The sequence below is a fragment of the Epinephelus fuscoguttatus genome, linkage group LG11, assembly GCF_011397635.1.
Source record: "Epinephelus fuscoguttatus linkage group LG11, E.fuscoguttatus.final_Chr_v1".
NCBI lineage: Eukaryota > Metazoa > Chordata > Actinopteri > Perciformes > Serranidae > Epinephelus > Epinephelus fuscoguttatus.
This window is the reverse complement of record NC_064762.1, coordinates 11,440,114-11,467,336: the sequence shown is the minus strand read 5'-3', so window position 1 is coordinate 11,467,336 and position 27,223 is coordinate 11,440,114. Positions and strand designations below refer to the sequence as shown.

General features: G+C 42.8%; 5 protein-coding genes across 11 annotated transcripts; all 5 read left to right on the top strand.

Moving 5' to 3' along the window:
- Positions 1-118: 118 nt before the first annotated feature.
- Positions 119-26,391, top strand: LOC125896754 (leukotriene B4 receptor 1-like). Of its 4 annotated transcripts, XM_049589606.1 has the most exons (4): positions 119-1,452; positions 5,955-6,045; positions 16,528-16,571; positions 18,685-18,788. In XM_049589606.1, exon 1 carries the CDS (start codon positions 398-400, stop codon positions 1,301-1,303), a length of 906 nt encoding a protein of 301 aa, XP_049445563.1. In that variant the 5' UTR covers positions 119-397; the 3' UTR covers positions 1,304-1,452; positions 5,955-6,045; positions 16,528-16,571; positions 18,685-18,788. The 4 variants fall into 4 exon arrangements, with proteins under 4 accessions (XP_049445563.1, XP_049445565.1, XP_049445566.1 ...); XM_049589608.1 differs by lacking the exons at positions 16,528-16,571; positions 18,685-18,788 and adding an exon at positions 26,372-26,391; XM_049589609.1 differs by lacking the exons at positions 16,528-16,571; positions 18,685-18,788 and adding an exon at positions 21,806-21,825.
- On the top strand, positions 2,602-5,806 carry LOC125897565 (leukotriene B4 receptor 1-like). The gene is made up of 2 exons (XM_049590967.1): positions 2,602-2,682; positions 4,874-5,806. The coding sequence occupies exons 1-2, from the start codon at positions 2,602-2,604 to the stop codon at positions 5,804-5,806; spliced, it is 1,014 nt and encodes a 337-aa protein (XP_049446924.1).
- Positions 9,426-12,438, top strand: LOC125897564 (leukotriene B4 receptor 1-like). Its single transcript, XM_049590966.1, has 2 exons — positions 9,426-9,453; positions 11,471-12,438. The coding sequence occupies exons 1-2, from the start codon at positions 9,426-9,428 to the stop codon at positions 12,436-12,438; spliced, it is 996 nt and encodes a 331-aa protein (XP_049446923.1).
- Positions 11,065-23,995, top strand: LOC125896752 (leukotriene B4 receptor 1-like). 4 transcript variants are annotated; one of them, XM_049589605.1, is made up of 2 exons: positions 11,065-11,111; positions 22,828-23,995. In XM_049589605.1, exon 2 carries the CDS (start codon positions 22,887-22,889, stop codon positions 23,721-23,723), a length of 837 nt encoding a protein of 278 aa, XP_049445562.1. In that variant the 5' UTR covers positions 11,065-11,111; positions 22,828-22,886; the 3' UTR covers positions 23,724-23,995. The 4 variants fall into 4 exon arrangements, with proteins under 4 accessions (XP_049445562.1, XP_049445561.1, XP_049445559.1 ...); XM_049589604.1 differs by lacking the exon at positions 11,065-11,111 and adding an exon at positions 13,394-13,441; XM_049589602.1 differs by lacking the exon at positions 11,065-11,111 and adding an exon at positions 16,781-17,090.
- On the top strand, positions 19,714-21,613 carry LOC125896977 (leukotriene B4 receptor 1-like). The gene is made up of 3 exons (XM_049589982.1): positions 19,714-19,812; positions 20,453-20,462; positions 20,605-21,613. The coding sequence occupies exons 1-3, from the start codon at positions 19,714-19,716 to the stop codon at positions 21,564-21,566; spliced, it is 1,071 nt and encodes a 356-aa protein (XP_049445939.1). The 3' UTR covers positions 21,567-21,613.
- Positions 26,392-27,223: the final 832 nt, after the last annotated feature.

The window sequence follows — 27,223 nt, the reverse complement described above, 5'->3', positions numbered from 1 at the left end:
CAACAGAGGGGGGGACCAAACATGGGGATGTTTGGAACAGTCCCATTGGTACCATCCACAACTTTTCACAGTGGAAACGGAAAAAATGCGTACTGAACTGAACTGAACTGAACTGAACTACTCGGTGGAAACAGGGCTCTATTCTTGTTACTTCTGTTGTGATGAAAGGTGTTGCCTGTGCAGGAAACAGAATGTGGGAACATGCGTCAGATTCTAAAGCCATGCAAACTATTCATGGAATATTGTTTGCATATTTGAAATACTGTTTCTTTTTTTTATTTCCTCCTCTTTGAATGCATCGTGGGAAATCACCTTGCTCCTCTGACTGACTGACACAGTTGCCATCCTCACTGGCTCAGTGCACAACGTTCAGCTTCTCTGTCAGCAAGTCTGCAGCATGGAACAACTCAACTCCTCTGTGGTCACTTCTAACATCTCCTCTCCTGGACATCCACCTCCTGCCTCCTGGGACTCCAGCGGTCTGGTCCCTGTGGTGGTGCTGTCTGTCTGCTTCCTGCTGGGAGTTCCTGGAAACATCGCTGTGATCATCCTCAGACCAAACTGGGAGAACATGTCCAGTCTGAGCCAGATTCTGATGCTGAATTTGGCCATATCAGACCTGCTCTGCCTGATCATCCTGCCCGTGTGGATTTACACTCTACTGTACAGCTGGAAACTTGGTCTGGTGGCCTGTAAGCTCCTGATGTATCTCATATACTGCAGCATTTATAGTAGCATGCTGACTGTGACGGTCCTGAGTGTCCAGCGCTACCTCCAGGTGGTGCGCCTACAGACGTTTTTAGATCAGCGAGGAAGGAGGAGGCTGGTGGTTCTGCTCTGGCTGGTTGCAATGATCCTGTCCATCTCTCGTTTAGTGGTTCTGCAGCTGACCACAGATCAGCACTGGACAAACTGTCAATCTAGCTTCTCTTCTGAGGCCCAGCAGGTGGCCGTGCAACTGACAGAGACCCTGATAGGATTTATTTCAATTTCTGTTGTGGCATTTTCATACATCAGCCTTTACAGAAAAGTGGACCAGGCAGCTTTCTTCAACAACCCACAGATGACCCGGCTGGTCACAAGTATCATCGTGACCTTTTTTTTCTTTTGGATGCCATATTATATCATAAATGTGCTCGGTGTGGCAGCTGTTTCATTCAAGATTGAGAGCCTGATGAAGTTTTTTGTGGACAGCAGGAACATTGCTGCAGCACTGACATTTGTGAATAGCTGCCTGAATCCACTCCTTTATGCTTTTGCTTCTAGAAACATGTGCACAGTGTGCCAAACAAGGGAACATTAATGCTGGTTTTAAAGCAGAAGCTCACCTTTCCTGGAAATCTGATCATTTGATGTAGTATGACTTGATGAAAAGTCAAAGAAAGACACCTGGAGGAGCTGAGGATGAGACTTTTCAGGAAACTTTGAACAGTTGTAGAAGTGAAGGTTCAGGTGAAAGAGGACAAAGTGAAGGAAACAAGATGCTGTGGGGAAAATTGATATCCTACATTACGTGTGAAAGCATGTGTGCACATATATACAGGCTATGTTGTTTCATTACCGACATAAACAAACATTATGAGTGAGGTTGAATGTGAAACAAATCATCATTGTGTGAAAAATGCTTTAACTTTGACATCATGTTTAATAAATACTGTTATTGAATGGAATTGACTGTATTTGAATATGTGGAGTCTTCATTGTTAGGTGTAAAAACAGTAGTGCTCTGGTTTTAAAGATTGTTTGATACGCATCAACGTTTCAGATGTGTCCCTTTGTATTTCCTGTTGGGGGCAATTTGCAGTGTATGTGAATGACATCAGCTAACAGGAAGTTAACATGGACGCAAGCTGTTTCCGAGCAATTCAGTTCCAGTCAAATGGTCCCCAGCCTACATTATATTTTTGGCTGGACCACCTCAAAGCAGGTTTTGTTGCTGTTGTGCAAAGAGTTTGTTGTTCTACCTGCAAAGCTTCACACAGTTTGATGCAAATATGCTGTTTGTAATATGGTGTGATCACAGTGTGTGTGTGTGGTTGAGTGAGTGAGAAACAGTGATGGTAGTTGTATAAAGAGATTAGCAGGAACGTTGCCATGTGGGACACAGTGTAGGTTTCAGCTTGTCTATGAAAAAATGTTGCAGCTCACCACAGTGAGCATCAACTTTGGCCCTGGAGACAAAACAAAGTCCTGAAGAAAGTTATCTTGCTCTGTTTTTGGTAAGAACAACACATGGTGCTGTGTCAATGCTCATAACTGTCATGGGATGTAACCTAGGTCTGGTATGACCTGTTCACATTTAGGACCCTATTTAGATGGTCTAAAACGCGACGTGCCAGGTGTGTGGCGCATGGGTGTGTCCCAGTCACTTGCTAGTTAGACAGCACGTTTTTAGACTGTGCGCCATGGCGGAGAGTCTAAAAGGGTTGGACTTACTCTGTGAATTAGTCATGGGTGTGTTTTGGGCGTATCATTCAATAAGCCAATCAGAGTGTCACCTCTCATTCCCTTGTAAAGAGGCGTGATTGGAGTGCATGGCAGAGAGCTAGTTAGATGGCGGACCTACCAACTGGAAAGAGTGAGCGTTTTACAGCTGAGGAGATGGATCTCCTTGTGCGGGAGGTGAAGGCCCGTCAGAATCAGATCTACGGGGACAGCAGACAGGCACCCAAGCTCCCCGAGGTAAAGCAGGCGTGGGATCACTAATACAAGAAAGATCTTACTAAATATCTGTGGAATATTATTCAAACCTGTTTTCATCACATAACAGAGCACAGCTGTCAGGACTGCTGCAGAGCTCCCCAAAGTGCTGATCCTGCAGCTAGGACCTGTTCAGCATTTTCTCCCCCACCCACGTTTGTGAATTGTTTTCACATGTTTCCTAGAGCTGTGTTCTGCCTCTTATTTGCATGTGTGTCCTCTCTACACTCAGATAACAATATAATAATATAATATAATGTAGTCCAGTATAACATGTTAAAATAAATGCAATGTGTGGGCTTTGGTTTTCAATCAAAAAAAATGATTGATTGGTCAGATAATTTCACAGTTTTATTTGTCATTATTACAGATTATGATGATCATTATTATTGCGATTAGATCATTTTGATTAATGACTGACCATTAAGACATGTTCCTGATAAATATTTTAATGTGCACAATAATAACCTTTCACATTGTAATCATATTTTTATTTGTTAGCTTTTGCATATGTGTGGCTGCTCCGTGTGTGTCTGAGCAGAGTGCACGCGTGTTGTGCACCCGCCTAGAGACGCATATTACTAACTTGTTTAACAGCGAAATACTGCACCATTGACTTTAGACCAGGTTTTTGTTGGTCACTGGCATGTTTGCTTTTTACATCATCTAACTAGCAACGTGCCATGACTGCGCCTGACCACTCCTTATTTTTAGACCAACACACCCAGAGAAGCGCCAGTTCATTTGCTAGTTAGACGACGAGGGCGCAGGGCGTGAAAATGACAACTGCGCCTGCATATAAATAGCAATGACGCTTGCGACATGGATTATGCGCCCTCCGTCGTCCGCTTTAGACCATCTAAATAGGGCCCCATATCAGTAGTGGTAATAGCAGTTGTATCAACATTCGCTCTTTTACTGGTAAGAATTCCAAGCCAACATTTCCATGATGCAGCACATTTAAGCCCCGTTTCCACCAAATACCTTCGTATGGTACCTCTGGAACCAACAGTAACCCTTCAGACATGGTAGCTAGACCCTAGTGTTTCCACTGCAAACAGTCCTCTTAAATGTGGGCGGGGTTGTTGTCACTCACTGCTCCGTCCAGCACTCACTGTATTTCTTCATCACCGGTGACACAGATAGAAGTCAACCTCGTTTATCGTCCACAGAACAAGGCTGCACGCTAACATTTTCAGAACAAAATCAAACAGGCTGCAGTGAGAGTCTCTCTCCATGGGATATCTAAAAACAGCAGGTTTGTGCATTCTAAGGCAAGCTCAGGGGTTTAGTGTTGCCGTAGCCCGAAGCTACGTGACCATTTTTTTCTTGGAGTGAGGATTAGAATATATGCAGTTCACGTAACCAGGCCAAACTTAAAATATAGTAACACTTGAAGATCCACTCATTACTAAAAGTGTATGTCATATAGAAACTAAAGGAATGGTCAGTGTTGTCATTTGGAATATTTAAGGTGTGTTGAGGGATTCACATCTTCATCTCATGCATTGTGTAACATTACAAGTTAGCTTTCCACCTTAAAAGTCGCCAACAGTCGGCCCAGTGAATGAAGTTATTTTTTTCGCAGACTCCAGCTGCTGTGAGAGGCAACAAAACATGCTGTAATTTTATAGTTACAGTTTACTAATAAAACTCTCCACAGTATGAACAGTCGTTACATGAGCCTCAAAACCAGCCACAACTCAGCCCTGAGCAGAGTGACCGTCCTCTATTGACCAATCAACAGACTGCAGTGTTCACAGCTCCACCTTTTAGTACCAGATCTGTGTGCTAGGTACCCCAACAGAGGGGGGGACCAAACATGGGGATGTTTGGAACAGTCCCATTGGTACCATCCACAACTTTTCACAGTGGAAACGGAAAAAATGCGTACTGAACTGAACTGAACTGAACTGAACTACTCGGTGGAAACAGGGCTCTATTCTTGTTACTTCTGTTGTGATGAAAGGTGTTGCCTGTGCAGGAAACAGAATGTGGGAACATGCGTCAGATTCTAAAGCCATGCAAACTATTCATGGAATATAGTTTGCATATTTGAAATACTGTTTCTTTTTTTATTTCCTCCTCTTTGAATGCATTATGGGAAATCACCTTGCTCCTCTGACTGACTGACACAGTTGCCATCCTCACTGGCTCAGTGCACAACGTTCAGCGTCTCTGTCAGCAAGTTTGCAGCATGGAACAACTCAACTCCTCTGTGGTCACTTCTAACATCTCCTCCTCTCCTGGACATCCACCTCCTGCCTCCTGGGACTCCAGCGGTCTGGTCCCTGCGGTGGTGCTGTCTGTCTGCTTCCTGCTGGGAGTTCCTGGAAACATCGCTGTGATCATCCTCAGACCAAACTGGGAGAACATGTCCAGTCTGAGCCAGATTCTGATGCTGAATTTGGCCATATCAGACCTGCTCTGCCTGATCACCCTGCCTCTGTGGATTTACACTCTACTGTATGGCTGGAACCTCGGCCTGGTGGCCTGTAAGCTCCTGGCGTATGTTGTATTGTGCAGCATTTATTGTAGCATGCAGACTGTGACTGTGCTGAGCATTCAGCGCTACCTCCAGGTGGTGCGCCTACAGAAGTTCTTAGATCAGCGAGGAAGGAGGAGGCTGGTGGTTCTGCTCTGGCTGGTTGCAATGAGCCTGTCCATCTCTCGTTTAGTGGTTCGGCAGCTGACCACAGATCAGCACTGGACACACTGCGAATCTAGCTTCTCTTCTGAGGCCCAGCAGGTGGCCGTGCAGCTGACAGAGACCCTGATAGGATTCATTTCAATTTCTGTTGTGGCATTTTCATACATCGGCCTTTACAGAAAAGTGGACCAGGCAGCTTTCTTCAACAACCCACAGACGACCCGGCTGGTCACAAGTATCATCGTGACCTTTTTTGTCCTCTGGATGCCATATTATATCATAAATGTGCTCGGTGTGGCAGGTGTTTTACTCAAAAATGAAAGCCTGATGAAGTTTTTTGTGGACAGCAGGAACATTGCTGCAGCACTGACATTTGTGAATAGCTGCCTGAATCCACTCCTTTATGCGTTTGCTTCTAGAAACATGTGCACAGTGTGCCAAACAAGGGAACATTAATGCTGGTTTTAAAGCAGAAGCTCAGCTTTCCTGGAAGTCTGATCATTTGATATAGTGTGACCAATGAAAAGTCAAAGAAAGACCCCTGAAAGAGCTGAGGATGAGACTTTTCAGAAAACTTTGAACAGTTGTAGACGTGAAAGTTCAGGTGAAAGAGGACAAAGTGAAGGAAACAAGATGCTGTGGGGAAAATTGATATCCTACATTACATGTGAAAGCATGTGTGCACATATATACAGGTTATGTTGTTTTATTACCGACACAAACAAACATTATGAGTGAGGTTGAATGTGAAACAAATCATCATTGTGTGAAAAATGCTTTAACTTTGACATCATGTTTAATAAACACTGTTATTGAATGGAATTGACTGTATTTGAATATGTGGAGTCTTCATTGTTAGGTGTAAAAACAGTAGTGCTCAGGTTTTAAAGATTGTTTGATATGCATCAACGTTTCAGATGTGTCCCTTTGTATTTCCTGTTGGGGGCAATTTGCAGTGTATGTGACTGACATCAGTTAACAGGAAGTTAACATGGACGCAAGCTGTTCCAGAGCAATTGACCTGTGGCTAAGCCACGCCCCCCTCCACTCACTCGGACAAACTATCAATATTCAGTGACCGGCGCTGTGGCAGGTGTCACAGTACATGGCATTTCGCAGCAGGAGGGAATTGATGATTTTTGGGGACATAACGATCAGATGTCATTGAGGAGTAACCAAAAGCGCCTAAACTACGCATTGGAGGGATATATTCATCATTTTATTGTTGAGAAGGTCGATGAAAAGCTTAAATTACAAGCCAAAATTTACAGGTCACAGTGTACGCTTGTGAACCGCATCTCGTTGCTGTCGCCATCAAAGACAACAAGTTAAAGTGCCACTGAAGTTAAGGTTTTGGCTCAGAATATGAGAAAAGGATAATGGCCTTTTTACCATCTTTACCAACAGTGTCTCTCTGTTAGTTTGGTGCTACAGTATTTACACTGAATCATTCAGCATAACGTTTGCCAACCTTTGTTATCTCTGGAATTACAGATAAATTAATGAAGCTAAGCTCCAGAAGTTAACGTTAGCTTAACTAGAGCCCTTTGGACAACAGCTAACAATGATCAATCAATCAATCAATCAGTTTTATAAAGCCCAATATCACAATTCACAATTTGCCTCACAGGCCTTTACAGCATACAACATCCCCCTGTCCTTTGGACCCTTGCAGTGGATAAGAAAAACCTCCCCCAAAAAACCTTTACAAAAATGGTAGAAACCTCAGGAAGAGCAGCTGAGGAGGGATCCTTCTTCCAGGATGGACAGACGTGCAATAGATGTTGTACAGAACAGAGAGAGAGAGAGAGAGAGAGAGAGATTATATTCCTTGTGTGTGAAATATATGCTGACAATAACCGATAAATGATCACGTCCAGAGCCGCCAATGTTAACAGCATTTTGTAGAGAGGGGGATAAGTGCTGTCCCATTCCTATTTGTAGCATCCGGAGCCCTTTCAGACTCTCACACTCAATCACTTACAGCTGACGTCAGTTAAATCAGTGAGGGTTCAGGGCTTGAGTCTTTAGGGGCCGGATTGGAATTGGGCCTCTTAAGTCTAGTCTTAAATGTGGATACGGTGTCTGCCTCCCAGACCGCAACAGGAAGATGATTCCACAGGAGAGGAGCCTGATAGCTGAAGGCTCTGGCTCTTGATCTACTTTTGGTAACTTTAGGGACCATGAGTAACCCTGCATTCTCAGAGCGCAGTGTTCTGGTGGGATAATATGGCACTATGAGCTCTCTAAGATATGATGGAGCTTGACCATTTAGAGCTTTATAAGTTAACAGAAGGATTTTAAATGGATTAAATGGATTTTACAGGGAGCCAACACAGAGAACCTCAAACAGGAGAAATATGATCTTGTTTCTTAGTTCCTTTTACTACATGTGCCGCTGCATTCTGAATTAGCTGGAGAGTTTTTAAAGACTTACTAGAGCTACCTGATAATAGGGAGTTACAGTAATCCAGCCTAGAGGTAACAAAAGCATGGACCAATTTTTCTGCATCTTTTCGGGTCAGGATAGGCCTAATTTTAGCAATATTATGCAGATGAAAAAATGTAGTCCGTGAGGTTTGTTTTAAATGAGAATTAAAAGACAAATCTTGATCAAATATTACTCCGAGGTTTCTTACGGTAGTGCTAGAGGCCAGAGCAATGCCATCTAGAGAAACTATGTCATCAGATAAAGAGTCTCGGAGTTGTTTGGGGCCAAGAACAATAACTTCAGTTTTGTCTGAATTTAACATCAGGAAATTGATGCTTATCCAGGTTTTTATGTCTTTAAGGCAATTATGAATTTTAGTTAATTGATTACTTTCTTCTGGCTTCATAGATAAATACAACTGTGTGTCATCCGCATAACAATGGAAATTTACAGAGTGATTTCTAATGATGTCACCTAAAGGAAGCATATATAGAGTAAATGGGATTGGTCCGAACACAGAACCTTGCGGAACTCCAAAACAAACTTTAGTACGTAAGGATGATTCATCATGAACATGAACAAACTGAAAACGATCAGATAAATAAGATTTAAACCAGCTTAGTGCAGAACCATTTAGGCCAATTAAATGTTCCAGTCTCTGTAGCAGAATTTGATGATCAATTGTGTCAAACGCCCCACTAAGATCTAATAAAACAAGTACAGAGACAAGTCCTTTGTCTGAAGCAATCAGAAGGTCATTTGTAATTTTAACTAGTGCTGTCTCAGTGCTATGATGCACTCTAAATCCTGACTGAAATTCTTCAAATAAATTATTATCATGGAGAAAATCACACAGCTGGTCTGCGACTACTTTTTCAAGGATCTTTGAAAGAAAGGGAAGATTAGATATTGGTCTATAGTTGGCTAACACCTCTGGATCCAGGGTGGTCTTTTTTAGGAGAGGTTTGATTACAGCTACCTTAAAAGACTGTGATACATAGCTAATAAGGATATATTGATCATATCTAATATATGAGTGTTAACTAAAGGTAAGACCTCCTTAAGTAGCCTAGTTGGGATGGGGTCTAAGAGACACGTTGATGATTTAGATGAAGAAATCACTGCGGTCAATTCTTGAAGAGAAATCAGGGAGAAGCAATCTAAATATATATTAGATCTTACAGCTGTGTTTGAGGGCAGATAGGTACTATCTGAGGACAGGAGGTCATGAATTTTGCCTCTAATAGTTAGAATTTTGTCATTAAAAAAGCTCAGAAAATCATTGCTGCTAAGGGCTAAAGGAATACAAGGCTCAATAGAGCTCTGACTCTCAGTCAGCCTGGCTCCAGAGCTGAAAAGAAACCTGGGGTTATTCTTATTTTCTTCTATTAATGCTGAGTAATAGTTTGCTCTGGCATTGCGGAGGCCCCTCTTATACGTTTTGAGACTGTCTGCCCAGATTAAACGAGATTCTTCCAGTTTGGTTAATCGCCAATTCCTTTCAAATTTTCGCGATATTTGTTTTAACTTACGGGTTTGAGAGTTATACCAAGGAGTGAACTTTCTTTGCTTTGGTAACTTCTTTTTAAGAGGAGCTACAGAGTCAAGTGTTGTTCGCAGCGAGCCTACGGCGCTATCGACAAGATGATCAATTCGGGAGAGATTAAAGTCAGTACGGGAAACCTCTGTTACTGAAGGACATGGTATTAAATTTAACGACGGAGGAATCGTTTCCTTAAATTTTGCGACAGCACTATCTGATAAACATCTAGTATAGTAACTGTTGCTGAGTGGCGTGACGATCACGAAAGTACAAAACTAGAACACAATAGGCTAATGAACTCCCAGCAAACAAGGTGACATGATGAACAACGCAGCTAGGAGCTAACGTTAGGCTAACTTTAGCTAACGTTAGCTAGAGATGTTAAAGATAACTTTATATTTCTTTCCAGCAAAGTGACAATATTTTGCCTCAAACACAATGTTGACTTACCTTAAAACAGATGTAGACATCATTGTTAATCTTATTCACGTTGAGTTGATGTTGTGGTCTAACGTTACCACACAACTTTATCCAAAGGAGACACTTTTCTCGGTTGAGATGTGGTTTAAAGTGTAAAAAATACACCTCGTCGCCCAGCCTCTCAGGATACCTTGTGTCAGAGTTGCATGTACCCCATTTACACCGTTTGACCATTTTTAAACTTCAAATCCATATCGAAAAAGCTCATAAAATTGAACAAAACTGACTCTCTGTAATGCATTTCAATGAACATCCAGACAGAGAATGTCCGAGTGTATGGGAATGGCTATACGCACTGTGATTGGCTCATCATGTTTGAGGGCGGGACTTAGCCATAGGTCAATTCAGTTCCAGTGAAATGGTTCCCAGCCTACATTATATATTTTTGGCTGGACCACCTCAGTTTTTGTTGTTGCTGCTGCGCAAAGACTTTGTTATTCTACCTGCAAAGCTTCACACAGTTTGAAGCAAATATGCTGTTTGTAATATGGTGTGATCACAGTGTGTGTGTGTGTGTGTGGTTGAGTGAGAGAGAAACAGTGATGGTAGATGTATGAACGGCCTGCTCACTGGCCTCTCCAAACGGGCCGTAAGACAGCTGCAGTACATCCAGAATGCTGCTGTTCGGGTCCTGACCAGAACCAGGAAGTACGAGCACATTAGTGCTGTGCTCAGGTCTCTAAACTGGCTTCCTGTGGCTCAGAGAATAGACTTTAAAGCAGCTCTGCTTGTGTACAAGTCTCTCCACGGCCTAGCACCAAAGTACATCTTTGACATGTTAGTGCCATGTGAACCATCTCGGACTCTGAGGACCTCAGGGACCGGCCTCCTGCTGGTGCCCAGAGTCAGGACTAAACATGGGGAATCAGGATTCCAGTTATATGCAGCTAAAATCTGGAACAGTCTTTCTGAAGATGTGAGACAGGCCTCTACTCTGACAATGTTCAAATCTAGGCTCAAAACAGCTCTATTTCACTGTGCATATGACTGAAAGAATCTTATCTGCACTCTTCTCTTTTAAAGTTCATTTTATAATGATTATTTATGTTTTTATTTTGTACTGTGATTTTAATGCATTTTCTTGTTCTGTAAAGCACTTTGAATTACTTTGTGTACGAATTGTGCTCTACAAATAAACTTGCCTTGCCTTGCCTTGCCTATGAAGAGATTAGCAGGAAAGTTGTCATGTGGGACACAGTGTAGGTTTCAGCTTGCTGAGTAAATGCTTCTGCTCACCTCAGTGAGCATCAACTTCGGCCTTGGAGACAAAACAAAGTCCTGAAGAAAGTTATCTTGCTCTGTTTTTGGTAAGAACAACACATGGTGCTGTGTCAATGCTCATAACTGTCATGGGATGTAACCTAGGTCTGGTATGACCTCTCATTTAATCAGTAGTGGTAATAGCAGTTGGATCAACATTTGCTTTTTTACTGGCAAGAATTCCAAGCCAACATTTCCATGATGCAGCACATCTATCCTTGTTACTTCTATTGTGATGAAAGCTGTTCCCTGTGTAGGAAATGTGGGAAAATGCATCAGATTATAAAGCCATAAAAACTATTCATGGAACATAGTTTGCGTATTTGAAATACTGTTTATTTTTTTACTTCCTCCTCTTTGAATGCATCGTGGGAAATCATCTTGCTCCTCTGACTGACTGACACAGTTGCCATCCTCACTGTCTCAGTGCACAACGTTCAGCTTCTCTGTCAGCAAGTTTGCAGCATGGAACAACTCAACTCCTCTGTGGTCACTTCTAACATCTCCTCCTCTCCTGGACATCCACCTCCTGCCTCCTGGGACTCCAGCGGTCTGGTCCCTGCGGTGGTGTTGTCTGTCTGCTTCCTGCTGGGAGTTCCTGGAAACATCGCTGTGATCATCCTCAGACCAAACTGGGAGAACATGTCCAGTCTGAGCCAGATTCTGATGCTGAATTTGGCCATATCAGACCTGCTCTGCCTGATCACCCTGCCTCTGTGGGTTTACACTCGTCTGTATGGCTGGAACCTCGGCCTGGTGGCCTGTAAGCTCCTGACCTATCTTGCGTTGTGCAGCATTTATAGTAGCATGCTGACTGTGACGGTCCTGAGTGTCCAGCGCTACCTCCAGGTGGTGCGCCTACAGAAGTTCTTAGATCAGCGAGGAAGGAGGAGACTGGTGGTTCTGCTCTGGCTGGTTGCAATGATCCTGTCCATCTCTCGTTTAGTGGTTCGGCAGCTGGCCACAAGTCAGCACTGGACAAGCTGCCAATCTAGCTTCTCTTCTGAGGCCCAGCAGGTGGCCGTGCAGCTGACAGAGACCCTGATAGGATTTATTTCAATTTCTGTTGTGGCATTTTCATACATTGGCCTCAAAAGAAAAGTGGACCAGGCAGCTTTCTTCAACAACCCACAGACGACCCGGCTGGTCACAAGTATCATTGTGACCTTTTTTGTCCTCTGGATGCCATATTATATCATAAATGTGCTCGGTGTGGCAGGTGTTTTATTCAAAAACGAGGGGCTGATGAAGTTTTTTGTGGACAATAGAAACATTGCTACAGCACTGACATTTGTGAATAGCTGCCTGAATCCACTCCTTTATGCGTTTGCTTCTAGAAACATGTGCACAGTGTGCCAAACAAGGGAACATTAATGCTGGTTTTAAAGCAGAAGCTCACCTTTCCTGGAAGTCTGATCATTTGATGTAGTGTGACTTGATGAAAAGTCAAAGAAAGACACCTGAAGGAGCTGAGGATGAGACTTTTCAGGAAACTTGGAACAGTTGTAGAAGTGAAGGTTCAGGTGAAAGAGGACAAAGTGAAGGAAACAAGATGCTGTGGCCAAGATGCATCATCGTGACCTTTTTTGTCCTCTGGATGCCCTATCATATCATAAATGTGCTTGATGTGGCAGCTGTTTTACTCAAAAACGAGGGCCTGTTGAAGTTTTTTGTGGACAGCAGGGGCATTGCCTTATCGCTGACATATGCAAATAGCTGCCTGAATCCACTCCTTTATGCGTTTGCTTCTAGAAACATGTGCACAGTGTGCCAAAAAAGGGAACATTAATACTGGTTTTAAAGCAGAACCTTTCCTGGAAGACTGATCATTTGATGTAGTATGAGCTGAGGATGAGACTTTTCAGGAAACTTTGAACAGTTGTAGAAGTGAAGGTTCAGGTGAAAGAAGACAAACGTGTGAAAGCATGTGTGCACATATATACAGGCTATGTTGTTTCATTACCGACATAAACAAACATTATGAGCGAGGTTGAATGTGAAACAAATCATCATTGTGTGAAAAATGCTTTAAAATGTTTTTTATTGTTAGGTGTAAAAACAGTAGTGCTCTGGTTTTAAAGATTGTTTGATACGCATCAACGTTTCAGATGTGTCCCTTTGTATTTCCTGTTGGGGGCAATTTGCAGTGTATGTGAATGACATCAGCTGCGCATGTGAATGACAGCTGCGCAAAGAGTTTGTTATTCTGCCTACAAAGCTTCACACAGTTTGATGCATATATGCTGTTTGTAATATGGTGGGACACAGTGTAGTTTTCAGCTTGTTGAGTAAATGCTTCGGCTCATCACAGTGAGCATCAATTTTGGCCCTGGAGACAAAACAAAGTCCTGAAGAAAGTTATCTTGCTCTGTTTTTGGTAAGAACAACACATGGTGCTGTGTCAATGCTCATAACTGTCATGGGATGTAACCTAGGTCTGGTATGACCTGTTCACATTTAATCAGTAGTGGTAATAGCAGTTGTAGATATCAACATTCGCTTTTTTACTTGTAAGAATTCCAAGCCAACATTTCCATGATACAGCAATAATAAGCCTTGTTTTTTCCACCTAACACTTTTGGTATGGTACTGTAAGCGTGATCTTTTCTTATAAATATGCTCTTGGCTCTTCGGCTTACATGCATCCAAGTCCGACGCGCACCACGCGCTGTCAAATGTTTTAAAGTGACCATGAAATCCAACACACTTCTCTTCTCTGGTTCAAAACGTTTATTTCCAAAAAACTTAGGGGTTTCTTACCGCATCATGGAGTGACAGACAGATCATATCGGTTCATTTCTTTCTTTTCCATCCATTCAAACAAAACAAAAAACAACACTTAGCAGCGGTCTAAAACTGTATGGCTGCGTGCCTGAAACCGAGAGCTCCCACGGCCCCAATAGCCAACACTAATATATCCCAGGTGCTGCAGTCACCTGTCTACAAAGAGGAGGCGGAGGTGAGAAATAGCATCAATTATGCATAGCAGCGAATAATCAAAATTAGCAACAATTCACAATTTCATAATTGTTATCAATTCAACTCATAATTCAAACCAGAATATTTCATGTTCATATCTCATAGCCAATCAGACAAATAATAATAGCAAACTAAAAAAAATAAAATATTCCTCAAAATATAAATCAAGCATTTGGCTCCAATAGGTACCTTTGGAACCAAAAGTAACCCTTCAGACATGGTGGCTAGACCCTAGTGTTTCCACTGCAAACAGTACTCTTAACTGAGGGCAGGGTTGTTGTCACTCACTGCTCCGTCCAGCACTCACTGTATTTCCTCATCACCGGTGACACAGATGGAAGTCTGCACCTCATTTATTGTCGACAGAATGAGGCTGCACACTAACATTTTCAGAACAAAATCAAACAGGCTGCAGTGAGAGTCTCTCTCCATGGGATATTTAAAAATAGCAGGTTTGTGCATTTAGTCCTTCTCAGGCAAGCTCAGGAGTTGAGTGTTGTCGTAGCCCAAAGCTACGTGACCGTTTTTTTTCTCTGAGTGAGGATTAGAATATATGCAGTTCACATGACCCAGCGGAAATTAAAGTACTTCTGTTGTGATGAAAGCTGTTCCCTGTGCAGGAAACAGAATGTAGGAAAATGCGTCAGATTCTAAAGCCATGCAAATGTAGCGGGTAATTGCGCTCGTTAGCCAATTGTCAATAAGCTGTTAATGTTAGCCAGTTGGGCTAACCAATACACTGTGGCTATGGGCTAAGAAATCTGCTCAGAAGTTTAGGTGCGGCTGCGGGAGCTGGTGGTCAGCAACCAATAAGGACACCGAAGGCAGTTAATTTATGCAGGTACCTTGTATTGTAAAGTAAATGACAACCCAAAATATTTACAACAACAAATGGTGAGAAAAGGGAAAAAAAACCCCCAAAATATGTACAAACTGCAGTTATGGCAACCAGTTAGAATGTTATTTAAGTGCACTTTAAATATGGCTCAGTTTGGTTCAGGATAACACAACAGCATACAAAAAATTCATAATGCGAAAATAAATATAACCCCAAAGTTGCTTCACACAATCTACACACTGCCACAATCCACGAGGGTCTGAGTGAGCGTTCATAGAAATTTTCCATTGGTTATTGTCCATTAGGAGGAGAGGGGATGTGCGTGGAGTTGTGGCAGTTTAATGAGAATTGCGGGGGGGGGGGGGGCTGTGACAGCCTCCTACCAGAGCAGCAGGGCTGTGATGCTGTAGTGCTATGAGGTTGTAGGCTCCCAGCCATAGTTTCAGTAGCTCGCCATCTTTCAGCTACAAAAGGAGACACCTGGCCTGCATCAAGATAACAGGTCCAGTCAAATCAGGGTGTCATGGCAATTAGCTGTATTAACTTTTACCTCATTTATCCCTTTGTGTACACAAAAAAAAAATTAACAATCATAACATACAAAATACAAACCATAAAACATCCAAAATGCTTTCAAAGTTTTCCATGTTTTAGCTTCATCCTAAGTATTACAGGTTAGCATATAGCTTGCACACACTAACACAATACAAATGAACAGCAATGTATTCACTGTGGGCATGTAGAAACCTAGCTTGTGCCACAGCCGAAATACATGCACCAACCCACAAGATAATGCTAGCCTACTTATACTACATAGCAGACACATAAATTACGAACGGCTGCTGCTACGGCTGATGCTAATGCTAATGCCAACGGTACTAGCATAACATCTTAACCATACAACACTCACCAGTTCCTTTGTTAACCTACGCACGACGGCGGAGGCACACACTCCCGGCGGCCCGGTTGTCGGATCTAAAAGGTTACAATATACTTAGCATGCTGAGTAAAAACAATCGAAATAGCGAGTGTCCTTAAAAGACGAGGTGGTGAACGAACCTGCACACAGCTGCTGACCGGCTCTCCCCGCAACTCTGAGTGGGAGATCCGCCGCAGCTGCTACAAATTTCGCTCTGAGTGCCGTGATTGGTCGGCCGCGGTCACATGACCGGGTGACGTGAGGAGGTGACGTTGACGTGTCCGGAGTGCAACAATATTATTCAGGCAGACTTATTTAACCTGGGTTACACAAACTAGTCATTGAACATAATTTGCATATGAAAATATCGTTTCTATTTTATTTCCTCCTCTTTGAATGCATTATGGGAAATCATCTTGCTCCTCTGACTGACTGACACAATTGTCATCCTCACTGGCTCAGTGCACAACGTTCAGCTTCTCTGTCAGCAAGTCTGCAGCATGGAACAACTCAACTCCTCTGTGGTCACTTCTAACATCTCCTCCTCTCCTGATCATCCACCTCCTGCCTCCTGGGACTCCAGCGGACTCCAGAAGCTGAGGATGAGACTTTTCAGGAAACTTTGAACAGTTGTAGAAGTGAAGGTTCAGGTGAAAGGAAAAAAGATACTGCAGGGAACATTGATATCCTACATTACGTGTGAAAGCATGTGTGCACATATATACAGGCTATGTTGTTTCATTACCGACATAAACAAACATTATGAGTGAGGTTGAATGTGAAACAAATCATCATTGTGTGAAAAATGCTTTAACTTTGACATCATGTTTAATAAATACTGTTACTGAATGGAATTGACTGTATTTGAATATGTGGAGTCTTCATTGTTAGGTGTAAAAAAAGTAGTGCTCAGGTTTTAAAGATTGTTTGATATGCATCAACGTTTCAGATGTGTCCCTTTGTATTTCCTGTTGGGGGCAATTTGCAGTGTATGTGAATGACATCAGCTAACAGGAAGTTAACATGGAAGCAAGTTGGTCCCCAGCCTACATTATGTATTTTTGGCTGGACCACCTCAAGCAGTTTTTGTTGTTGCTGCTGCGCAAAGAGTTTGTTATTCTGCCTACAAAGCTTCACACAGTTTGATGCATATATGCTGTTTGTAATATGGTGGGACACAGTGTAGGTTTCAGCTTGTTGAGTAAATGCTTCGGCTCATCACAGTGAGCATCAACTTTGGCCCTGGAGACAAAACAAAGTCCTGAAGAAAGTTATCTTGCTCTGTTTTTGGTAAGAACAACACATGGTGCTGTGTCAATGCTCATAACTGTCATGGGATGTAACCTAGGTCTGGTATGACCTGTTCACATTTAATCAGTAGTGGTAATAGCAGTTGTAGATATCAACATTCGCTTTTTTGACGCATTTCCATGATGCAGCACATCTATTCTTGTTACTTCTATTGTGATGAATGCTGTTCCCTGTGTAGGAAATGTGGGAAAATGCATCAGATTCTAAAGCCATGCAATCTATACATGGAACATAATTTACGTATGAAAAATTCAGTTTCTTTTTTTATTTCCTCCTCTTTGAATGCATCGTGGGAAATCATCTTGCTCCTCTGACTGACTGACACAGTTGCCATCCTCACTGGCTCAGTGCACAACGTTCAGCTTCTCTGTCAGCAAGTTTGCAGCATGGAACAACTCAACTCCTCTGTGGTCACTTCTAACATCTCCTCCTCTCCTGGACATCCACCTCCTGCCTCCTGGGACTCCAGAGGTCTGGTCCCTGCAGTGGTGTTGTCTGTCTGCTTCCTGCTGGGAGTTCCTGGAAACATCGCTGTGATCATCCTCAGACCAAACTGGGAGAACATGTCCAGTCTGAGCCAGATTCTGATGCTGAATTTGGCCATATCAGACCTGCTCTGCCTGATCACCCTGCCTCTGTGGATTTACACTCTACTGAATGGCTGGAACCTCGGCCTGGTGACCTGTATGCTCCTGACCTATCTTGTGTTGTGCAGCATTTATGGAAGCACGCTGACTGTGACGGTCCTGAGTGTCCAGCGCTACCTCCAGGTGGTGCGCCTACAGAAGTCCTTAGATCAGGTAGGAAGGAGGAGGCTGGTGGTTCTGCTCTGGTTGGTTGCAATGATCCTGTCCATCTCTCGTTTAGTGGTTCGGCAGCTGACCACAGATCAGAACTGGACAAACTGCGATTATAGCTTCTCTTCTGAGGCCCAGCAGGTGGCCGTGCAACTGACAGAGACCATGATAGGATTTATTTCAATTTCTGTTGTGACATTTTCATACATTGGCCTCAAAAGAAAAGTGGACCAGGCAGCTTTCTTCAACAACCCACAGACGACCCGGCTGGTCACAAGTATCATCGTGACCTTTTTTGTCCTCTGGATGCCATATTATATCATAAATGTGCTCGGTGTGGCAGGTGTTTTACTCAAAAGTCAGAGCCTGATGAAGTTTTTTGGGGACAGCAGGGACATTGCTACAGCACTGACATTTGTGAATAGCTGCCTGAATCCACTCCTTTATGCGTTTGCTTCTAGAAACATGTGCACAGTGTGCCAAACAAGGGAACATTAATACTGGTTTTAAAGCAGAACCTTTCCTGGAAGACTGATCATTTGATGTAGTATGACTGATGAAAAGTCAAAGAAAGACACCTGGAGGAGCTGAGGATGAGACTTTTCAGGAAACTTTGAACAGTTGTAGAAGTGAAGGTTCAGGTGAAAGAAGACAAAGTGAAGGAAACAAGATGCTGTGGGGAAAATTGATATTCTACATTACATGTGAAAGCATGTGTGCACATATATACAGGCTATGTTGTTTTATTACCGACACAAACAAACATTATGAGTGAGGTTGAATGTGAAACAAATCATCATTGTGTGAAAAATGCTTTAACTTTGACATCATGTTTAATAAATACTGTTATTGAATGGAATTGACTGTATTTGAATATGTGGAGTCTTCATTCTTAGGTGTAAAAACAGTAGTGCTCTGGTTTTAAAGATTGTTTGATATGCATCAACGTTTCAGATGTGTCCCTTTGTATTTCCTGTTGGGGGCAATTTGCAGTGTATGTGAATGACATCAGCTAACAGGAAGTTAACATGAACGAAAGTTGTTTCCGAGCAAGTCAGTTCCAGTGAAATGGTCCCCAGCTTACATTAAGTATTTTTGGCTGGACCACCTCAAAGCAGGTTTTGTTGCTGCTGCGCAAAGAGTTTGTTATTCTGCCTACAAAGCTTCACACAGTTTGATGCATATATGCTGTTTGTAATATGGTGGGACACAGCGTAGGTTTCAGCTTGTTGAGTAAATGCTTCGGCTCATCACAGTGAGCATCAACTTCGATCCTCGAGACACAACAAAGTCCTGAAGAAAGTTATCTTGCTCTGTTTTTGGTAAGAACAACACATGGTGCTGTGTCAATGCTCATAACTGTCATGGGATGTAACCTAGGTCTGGTATGACCTGTTCACATTTAATCAGTAGTGGTAATAGCAGTTGTAGATATCAACATTCGCTTTTTTACTTGTAAGAATTCCAAGCCAACATTTCCATGATACAGCAATAATAAGCCTTGTTTTTTCCACCTAACACTTTTGGTATGGTACTATAAGCGTGATCTTTTCTTATAAATATGCTCTTGGCTCTTCGGCTTACATGCATCCAAGTCCGACGCGCACCATGCGCTGTCAAATGTTTTAAAGTGACCATGAAATCCAACACACTTCTCTTCTCTGGTTCAAAACGTTTATTTCCAAAAAACTTAGGGGTTTCTTACCGCATCATGGAGTGACAGACAGATCATATCGGTTCATTTCTTTCTTTTCCATCCATTCAAACAAAACAAAAAACAACACTTAGCAGCGGTCTAAAACTGTATGGCTGCGTGCCTGAAACCGAGAGCTCCCACGGCCCCAATAGCCAACACTAATATATCCCAGGTGCTGCAGTCACCTGTCTACAAAGAGGAGGCGGAGGTGAGAAATAGCATCAATTATGCATAGCAGCGAATAATCAAAATTAGCAACACTTCACAATTTCATAATTGTTATCAATTCAACTCATAATTCAAACCAGAATATTTCATGTTCATATCTCATAGCCAATCAGACAAATAATAATAGCAAACTAGAAAAAATAAAATATTCCTCAAAATATAAATCAAGCATTTGGCTCCAATAGGTACCTTTGGAACCAAAAGTAACCCTTCAGACATGGTACCTAGACCCTAGTGTTTCCACTGCAAACAGTACTCTTAACTGAGGGCAGGGTTGTTGTCACTCACTGCTCCGTCCAGCACTCACTGTATTTCCTCATCACCGGTGACACAGATGGAAGTCTGCACCTCATTTATTGTCGACAGAACGAGGCTGCACGCCAACATTTTCAGAACAAAATCAAACAGGCTGCAGTGAGAGTCTCTCTCCATGGGATATTTAAAAATAGCAGGTTTGTGCATTTAGTCCTTCTCAGGCAAGCTCAGGAGTTGAGTGTTGTCGTAGCCCAAAGCTACGTGACCGTTTTTTTTCTCTGAGTGAGGATTAGAATATATGCAGTTCACATAACCCGGCGGAAATTAAAGTACTTCTGTTGTGATGAAAGCTGTTCCCTGTGCAGGAAACAGAATGTAGGAAAATGCGTCAGATTCTGAAGTCATGCAAACTAGTCATTGAACATAATTTGCATATGAAAATATCGTTTCTATTTTATTTCCTCCTCTTTGAATGCATCGTGGGAAATCATCTTGCTCCTCTGACTGACTGACACAGTTGCCATCCTCACTGTCTCAGTGCACAACGTTCAGCTTCTCTGTCAGCAAGTTTGCAGCATGGAACAACTCAACTCCTCTGTGGTCACTTCTAACATCTCCTCTCCTGGACATCCACCTCCTGCCTCCTGGGACTCCAGCGGTTTGGTCTCTGCAGTTGTGCTGTCTGTCTGCTTCCTGCTGGGAGTTCCTGGAAACATTGCTGTGATCATCCTCAGACCAAACTGGGAGAACATGTCCAGTCTGAGCCAGATTCTGATGCTGAATTTGGCCATATCAGACCTGCTCTGCCTGATCACCCTGCCTCTGTGGATTTACACTCTACTGTATGGCTGGAACCTCGGCCTGGTGGCCTGTAAGCTCCTGACCTATCTTGTATTGTGCAGCATTTATTGTAGCATGCTGACTGTGATGGTCCTAAGCCTTCAACGCTACCTACAGGTGGTGCGCCAGAGGTCCTTTGATCAGGTAGGAAAGAGGAAGTTGGTGGTTCTGCTCTGGCTGGTTGCAATGATCCTGTCCATCTCTCGTTTAGTGGTTCGGCAGCTGACCACAGATCAGAACTGGACACACTGCGATTGGAGCTTCTCTTCTGAGGCCCAGCAGGTGGCCGTGCAACTGACAGAGACCCTGATAGGATTCATTTCAATTTCTGTTGTGGCATTTTCATACATCAGCCTTTACAGAAAAGTGGACCAGGCAGCTTTCTTCAACAACCCACAGACGACCCGGCTGGTCACAAGTATCATCGTGACCTTTTTTGTCCTCTGGATGCCCTATCATATCATAAATGTGCTTGATGTGGCAGCTGTTTTACTCAAAAACGAGGGCCTGATGAAATTTTTTGGGGACAGCAGGGGCATTGCCTTATCGCTGACATATGCAAATAGCTGCCTGAATCCACTCCTTTATGCGTTTGCTTCTAGAAACATGTGCACAGTGTGCCAAACAAGGGAACATTAATAATGGTTTTAAAGCAGAAGCTCACCTTTCCTGGAAGTCTGATCATTTGATGTAGTATGACTGATGAAAAGTCAAAGAAAGACACCTGAAGGAGCTGAGGATGAGACTTTACAGGAAACTTTGAACAGTTGTAGATGTGAAAGTTCAGGTGAAAGAGGACAAAGTGAAGGAAACAAGATGCTGTGGGGAAAATTGATATCCTACATTACGTGTGAAAGCATGTGTGCACATATATACAGGCTATGTTGTTTCATTACCGACATAAACAAACATTATGAGTGAGGTTGAATGTGAAACAAATCATCATTGTGTGAAAAATGCTTTAACTTTGACATCATGTTTAATAAATACTGTTATTGAATGGAATTGACTGTATTTGAATATGTGGAGTCTTCATTGTTAGGTGTAAAAAAAGTAGTGCTCAGGTTTTAAAGATTGTTTGATATGCATCAACGTTTCAGATGTGTCCCTTTGTATTTCCTGTTGGGGGCAATTTGCAGTGTATGTGAATGACATCAGCTAACAGGAAGTTAACATGGACGCAAGTTGTTTCTGAGCAATGCAGTTCCAGTGAAATGGTCCCCAGCCTACATTAAGTATTTTTGGCTGGACTACCTCAAAGCAGGTTTTCTTGTTGCTGTTGTGCAAAGAGTTTGTTGTTCTACCTGCAAAGCTTCACACAGTTTGATGCATATATGCTGTTTGTAATATGGTGTGATCACAGTGTGTGTGTGGTTGAGTGAGAGAGAAAGAGTGGTGGTAGATGTCTGAAGAGATTAGCAGGAAAGTTGTCATGTGGGACACAGTGTAGGTTTCAGCTTGTTGAGTAAATGCTTCGGCTCATCACAGTGAGCATCAACTTTGGCCCTGGAGACAAAACAAAGTCCTGAAGAAAGTTATCTTGCTCTGTTTTTGGTAAGAACACATGGTGCTGTGTCAATACTCATAACTGTCATGGGATGTAACCTAGGTCTGGTATGACCTCTAAACATTTAATCAGTAGCGGTAATAGCAGTTGTAGATATCAACATTTGCTTTTTTGACGCATTTCCATGATGCAGCACATCTATCCTTGTTACTTCTGTTGTGATGAAAGATGTCCCCTGTGTAGGAAATGTGGGAACATGCGTCAGATTCTAAAGCCATGCAATCTATGCATGGAACATAATTTGCATATTTGAAATACTGTTTCTTTTTTTTATTTCCTCCTCTTTGAATGCATCGTGGGAAATCATCTTGCTCCTCTGACTGACTGACACAGTTGCCATCCTCACTGGCTCAGTGCACAACGTTCAGCTTCTCTGTCAGCAAGTCTGCAGCATGGAACAACTCAACTCCTCTGTGGTCACTTCTAACATCTCCTCCTCTCCTGGACATCCACCTCCTGCCTCCTGGGACTCCAGCGGTCTGGTCCCTGCGGTGGTGCTGTCTGTCTGCTTCCTGCTGGGAGTTCCTGGAAACATCGCTGTGATCATCCTCAGACCAAACTGGGAGAACATGTCCAGTCTGAGCCAGATTCTGATGCTGAATTTGGCCATATCAGACCTGCTCTGCTTGGTCATCCTGCCTCTGTGGATTTACACTCTACTGTTCAGCAGGAAAATTGGTCTGGTGGCCTGTAAGCTCCTGATGTATCTCATATACTGCAGCATTTATGGAAGCATGCTGACTGTGACGGTCCTGAGTGTCCAGCGCTACCTCCAGGTGGTGCGTCTTCAGAAGTTCTTTGATCAGCAAGAAATGGGGAGGCTGGTGGTTCTGCTCTGGCTGGTTGCAATGAGCCTGTCCATCCCTACTTTGGTGGTTCGGCAGCTGAAGACAGATCAGCACTGGACAAGCTGCCAACCTCACTACTCTTCCGAGGCCCAGCAGGCGGCCAAGCTACTGACAGAGACTGTGGTAGGATCTGTTTCAGTTTCTGTTGTGGCATTTTCATACATCAGCCTTTACAGAACAGTGGACCAGGCAGCTTTCTTCAACAACCCACAGACGACCCGGCTGGTCACAAGTATCATCGTGACCTTTTTTGTCCTCTGGATGCCATATTATATCATAAATGTGCTCGGTGTGGCAGGTGTTTTACTGAAAAATGAGGGGATGTTGAAGTTTTTTGTGGACAGCAGGGGCATTGCTGCAGCACTGACATTTGCTGCCTGAATCCACTCCTTTATGCGTTTGCTTCTAGAAACATGTGCACAGTGTGCCAAACAAGGGAACATTAATGCTGGTTTTAAAGCAGAAGCTCACCTTTCCTGGAAGTCTGATCATTTGATGTAGTATGACTGATGAAAAGTCAAAGAAAGACACCTGAAGGAGCTGAGGATGAGACTTTACAGAAAACTTTGAACAGTTGTAGATGTGAAGGTTGCAGGGCTCAACAATAAGGATTGCCTGATTGCCCGGGGCAAGTAAAACGCGGTCGGGCATGTAAACTAACAACTCACTTGCCCGATTGGGCAAGTTGCTAAACATAGTAAAAGTTAATAACTAATTGATAAAATAAATGTATTTTAAAACGTGCTCTTCTGCTCTGATGCAGGCGCACGGCGGAGTTCCGCCACACACACAGGTGAGCATGCTAGAGCGGCTCGGGTCGCATTTTCCTGACCAAACCTGACCCCGAGCCCAGTGCAGTTTGTCAGCTGACAAAGTTATTGTTATGGACACTGTGTAAATAACCACCAACATACTGCTGTTACGCACAGACAAACACACTGCTCGCACAGCAGCTCAGTACGGCAAGTGACTTTTTACTTTATTATTAGTGCTGCACGATTAATCTAATCACAATTGCAATTACGATGTCAGGCTGTGCGATTACATAACCGCATAAAAGGCTGCGATTTGCGATTCATTGTAGGCTAAATAAATGTTAACGTGTGTGCCTGTGAACGTGACTGCCTCTCCTGTAGTGTGTGGAGTTTGTTGACATCACGCCCATAAGCTATCCTGGTGCGTGCAGCAGTGACCAACACAGACGCTGAAGAAGAGCATGAGCTCGACCATGAACAGGCTGAGTTGGTGGCGACAAAAACGTCTGTTACATGGTGATACTTTGGATTCAGGTACAGCGACGTTGGACAGAAAGACGCGCTGTGTAAACGTTTAAAAGTTAAAGTCGCCACGTCCTGCGGCAACACGACCAATCTATATCAGCACTTGAGACGGGACGTGGCGACTTTAACTTTTAAACGTTTACACAGCACGTCTTTCTGTCCAATGTCACTGTACCTGAAACACGTGCTGTGTAAAAGTTTAAAAGTTAAAGTTGCCACATTCCATGGCAACACGACCACTCTATAACAACACTTGACAGCACAGGGAAAAGTAGGAAGAGTGCATGCGAGAGAAAGCAGAGCCGTGTAACGTTAAAGACAAAGAGACAACTGAAAGCCGTCAGAGCCTCATAAAACAACATCCAAGCACAGTTAAGCAAACATTAAGTGTCACAGGGAAATCACGGACTCCATAACAAATGAAAAATTGAGCAATTTTGCTCTGTTTCGACCCACTTGACATGCTGCTGTGTTGTGCTATGGCGTGCTGGAATTTGTCATTTACGTGACAACGCCTGAACACAACACAGGCTTGCTCCGTTGTGTGTACAGTTTGTGTTTATGTTTATTTTATTTAAGAAGGGACAGTGCACATTAATTAACATAATCACTTAAGTCACGTAAATGTGCCAAATTTAGCCATACAGGCTAATTTTCATCTGCAGATGTGCTGCGCTGCTGTGTGAGCAGCGTGTTTGACTGTGCTCAGTCTGTTAATGGTCACTGACACACTGTCTGTCCATAACAATAACTATGTCAGGTCAGTGCCCCCCTAATATAATGTAGGGGAAACACTGAATCAAGCAAAAAAGACTCATGATACCATTTATTTATTACATTTTATTGTAATTATATTGTAATCGCAAATCGCAATATTGTCGCACATTTTTATGAAATCGTGCAGCACTATTTATTATATTCAATACAATTGTATGTTCCTAAATCTTGAGACACCTCATATGTAAGCTAGACAGACATTTCACCTGCTCATACTGTGCACACATGTGCTGTATGTACTTAGTCCTAAAGAGCCCTTCTGGTGCCAGTAGATACACAGAAACATCCCAGCAGGCTGTGCTTTGCAAGCATACAAAAAAGTTTCACGCATGTGAAAATTATTTTTCATGCGTGTGCTTCACCTTCGCTGCTACAACTCCATCCTAGGGGAAACACTGCTGTGTGCATTTGGTGCAACAGGTGGATGTGGTAGTCTACTGGTAGAGTAGAGAGAGAGCTAAGTAGCGTTGAAGTAGAGTAGAGCAGGGCAGAGAGATGGAAGCAAAATATATTAAACCCGGTGTTAATACAGCAGAACTGGAGAGAGGGGTGAAAAATAAATAGAGGTGGGCATGGCTCAAGTAGGGCGCAAAATTATAGACGGAGAACGATTGACAAATTTTTCGCTTTAAGCCCTGACACTGTCATTTTTGTGTAGGAATTAAGCTACAATACATGACATATGTTGTTTTAATTAATAAATACAGTGTGAATAAAGATTACATAACATAAAAATAACTGCAGTCTTTGTTGTTATTTGATAGCCGCTTAAATTAAACAATTTTTATAGGGCAAATAAAAACTGACTTCGGGCAAGTAGATCTCTGACCAACTTGCCCGACCGGGCAAGTGAAAAAAAAACCTTAGCGTTGAACCCTGAGGTGAAAGGGGACAAAGTGAAGGAAACAAGATGCTGTGGGGAAAATTGATATCCTACATTACGTGTGAAAGCATGTGTGCACATATATACAGGCTATGTTGTTTCATTACCGACATAAACAAACATTATGAGTGAGGTTGAATGTGAAAAATGCTTTAACTTTGACATCATGTTTAATAAATACTGTTATTGAATGGAATTGACTGTATTTGAATATGTGGAGTCTTCATTCTTAGGTGTAAAAAAAGTAGTGCTCGGGTTTTAAAGATTGTTTGATACGCATCAACGTTTCAGATGTGTCCCTTTGTATTTCCTGTTGGGGGCAATTTGCAGTGTATGTGAATGACATCAGCTAACAGGAAGTTAACATGAACGCAAGTTGTTTCCGAGCAAGTCAGTTCTAGTGAAATTGTCCCCAGCCTACATTAAGTATTTTTGGCTGGACCACCTCAAAGCAGGTTTTCTTGTTGCTGCTGTGCAAAGAGTTTGTTGTTCTACCCGCAAAGCTTCACACAGTTTGATGCATATATGCTGTTTGTAATATGGTGTGATCACAGTGTGTGTGTGTGTGGTTGAGTGAGAGAGAAAGAGTGGTGGTAGATGTCTGAAGAGATTACCAGGAACGTTGTCATGTGGGACACAGTGTAGGTTTCAGCTTGTCTATGAAAAAATGTTGCAGCTCACCACAGTGAGCATCAACTTTGGCCCTGGAGACAAAACAAAGTCCTGAAGAAAGTTATCTTGCTCTGTTTTTGGTAAGAACACATGGTGCTGTGTCAATGCTCATAATTGTCATTGGATGTAACCTAGGTCTGGTATGACCTGTTCACAGTTAAAGGATAACTTTGGTATTTTTCAACCTGGGCCCTATTTCCCCATGTGTATGTGTGCATATGATTCATAGGTACAACTTGTTTTAAAATTGCTTCACTATTGAGGGCGGC

What these genes read in the sequence shown, in the direction of transcription:
- LOC125896977 (XM_049589982.1), top strand. Translation starts at nt 19,714, where the DNA reads ATGGCTGCGTGCCTGAAACCGAGAGCTCCCACGGCCCCAATAGCCAAC.
- LOC125897564 (XM_049590966.1), top strand. Translation starts at nt 9,426, where the DNA reads ATGATCAATTCGGGAGAGATTAAAGTCA. An exon ending in TTCGGGAGAGATTAAAGTCA is followed by an intron (nt 9,454 to 11,470) that starts GTACGGGAAACC and finishes TGACTGACACAG; the next exon opens with TTGCCATCCTCACTGTCTCA.
- LOC125897565 (XM_049590967.1), top strand. Translation starts at nt 2,602, where the DNA reads ATGGATCTCCTTGTGCGGGAGGTGAAGGCCCGTCAGAATCAGATCTAC. An exon ending in AGGCACCCAAGCTCCCCGAG is followed by an intron (nt 2,683 to 4,873) that starts GTAAAGCAGGCG and finishes CACAACGTTCAG; the next exon opens with CGTCTCTGTCAGCAAGTTTG.
- LOC125896754 (XM_049589608.1), top strand. Translation starts at nt 398, where the DNA reads ATGGAACAACTCAACTCCTCTGTGGTCACTTCTAACATCTCCTCTCCT.
- LOC125896752 (XM_049589605.1), top strand. Translation starts at nt 22,887, where the DNA reads ATGGAACAACTCAACTCCTCTGTGGTCACTTCTAACATCTCCTCCTCT.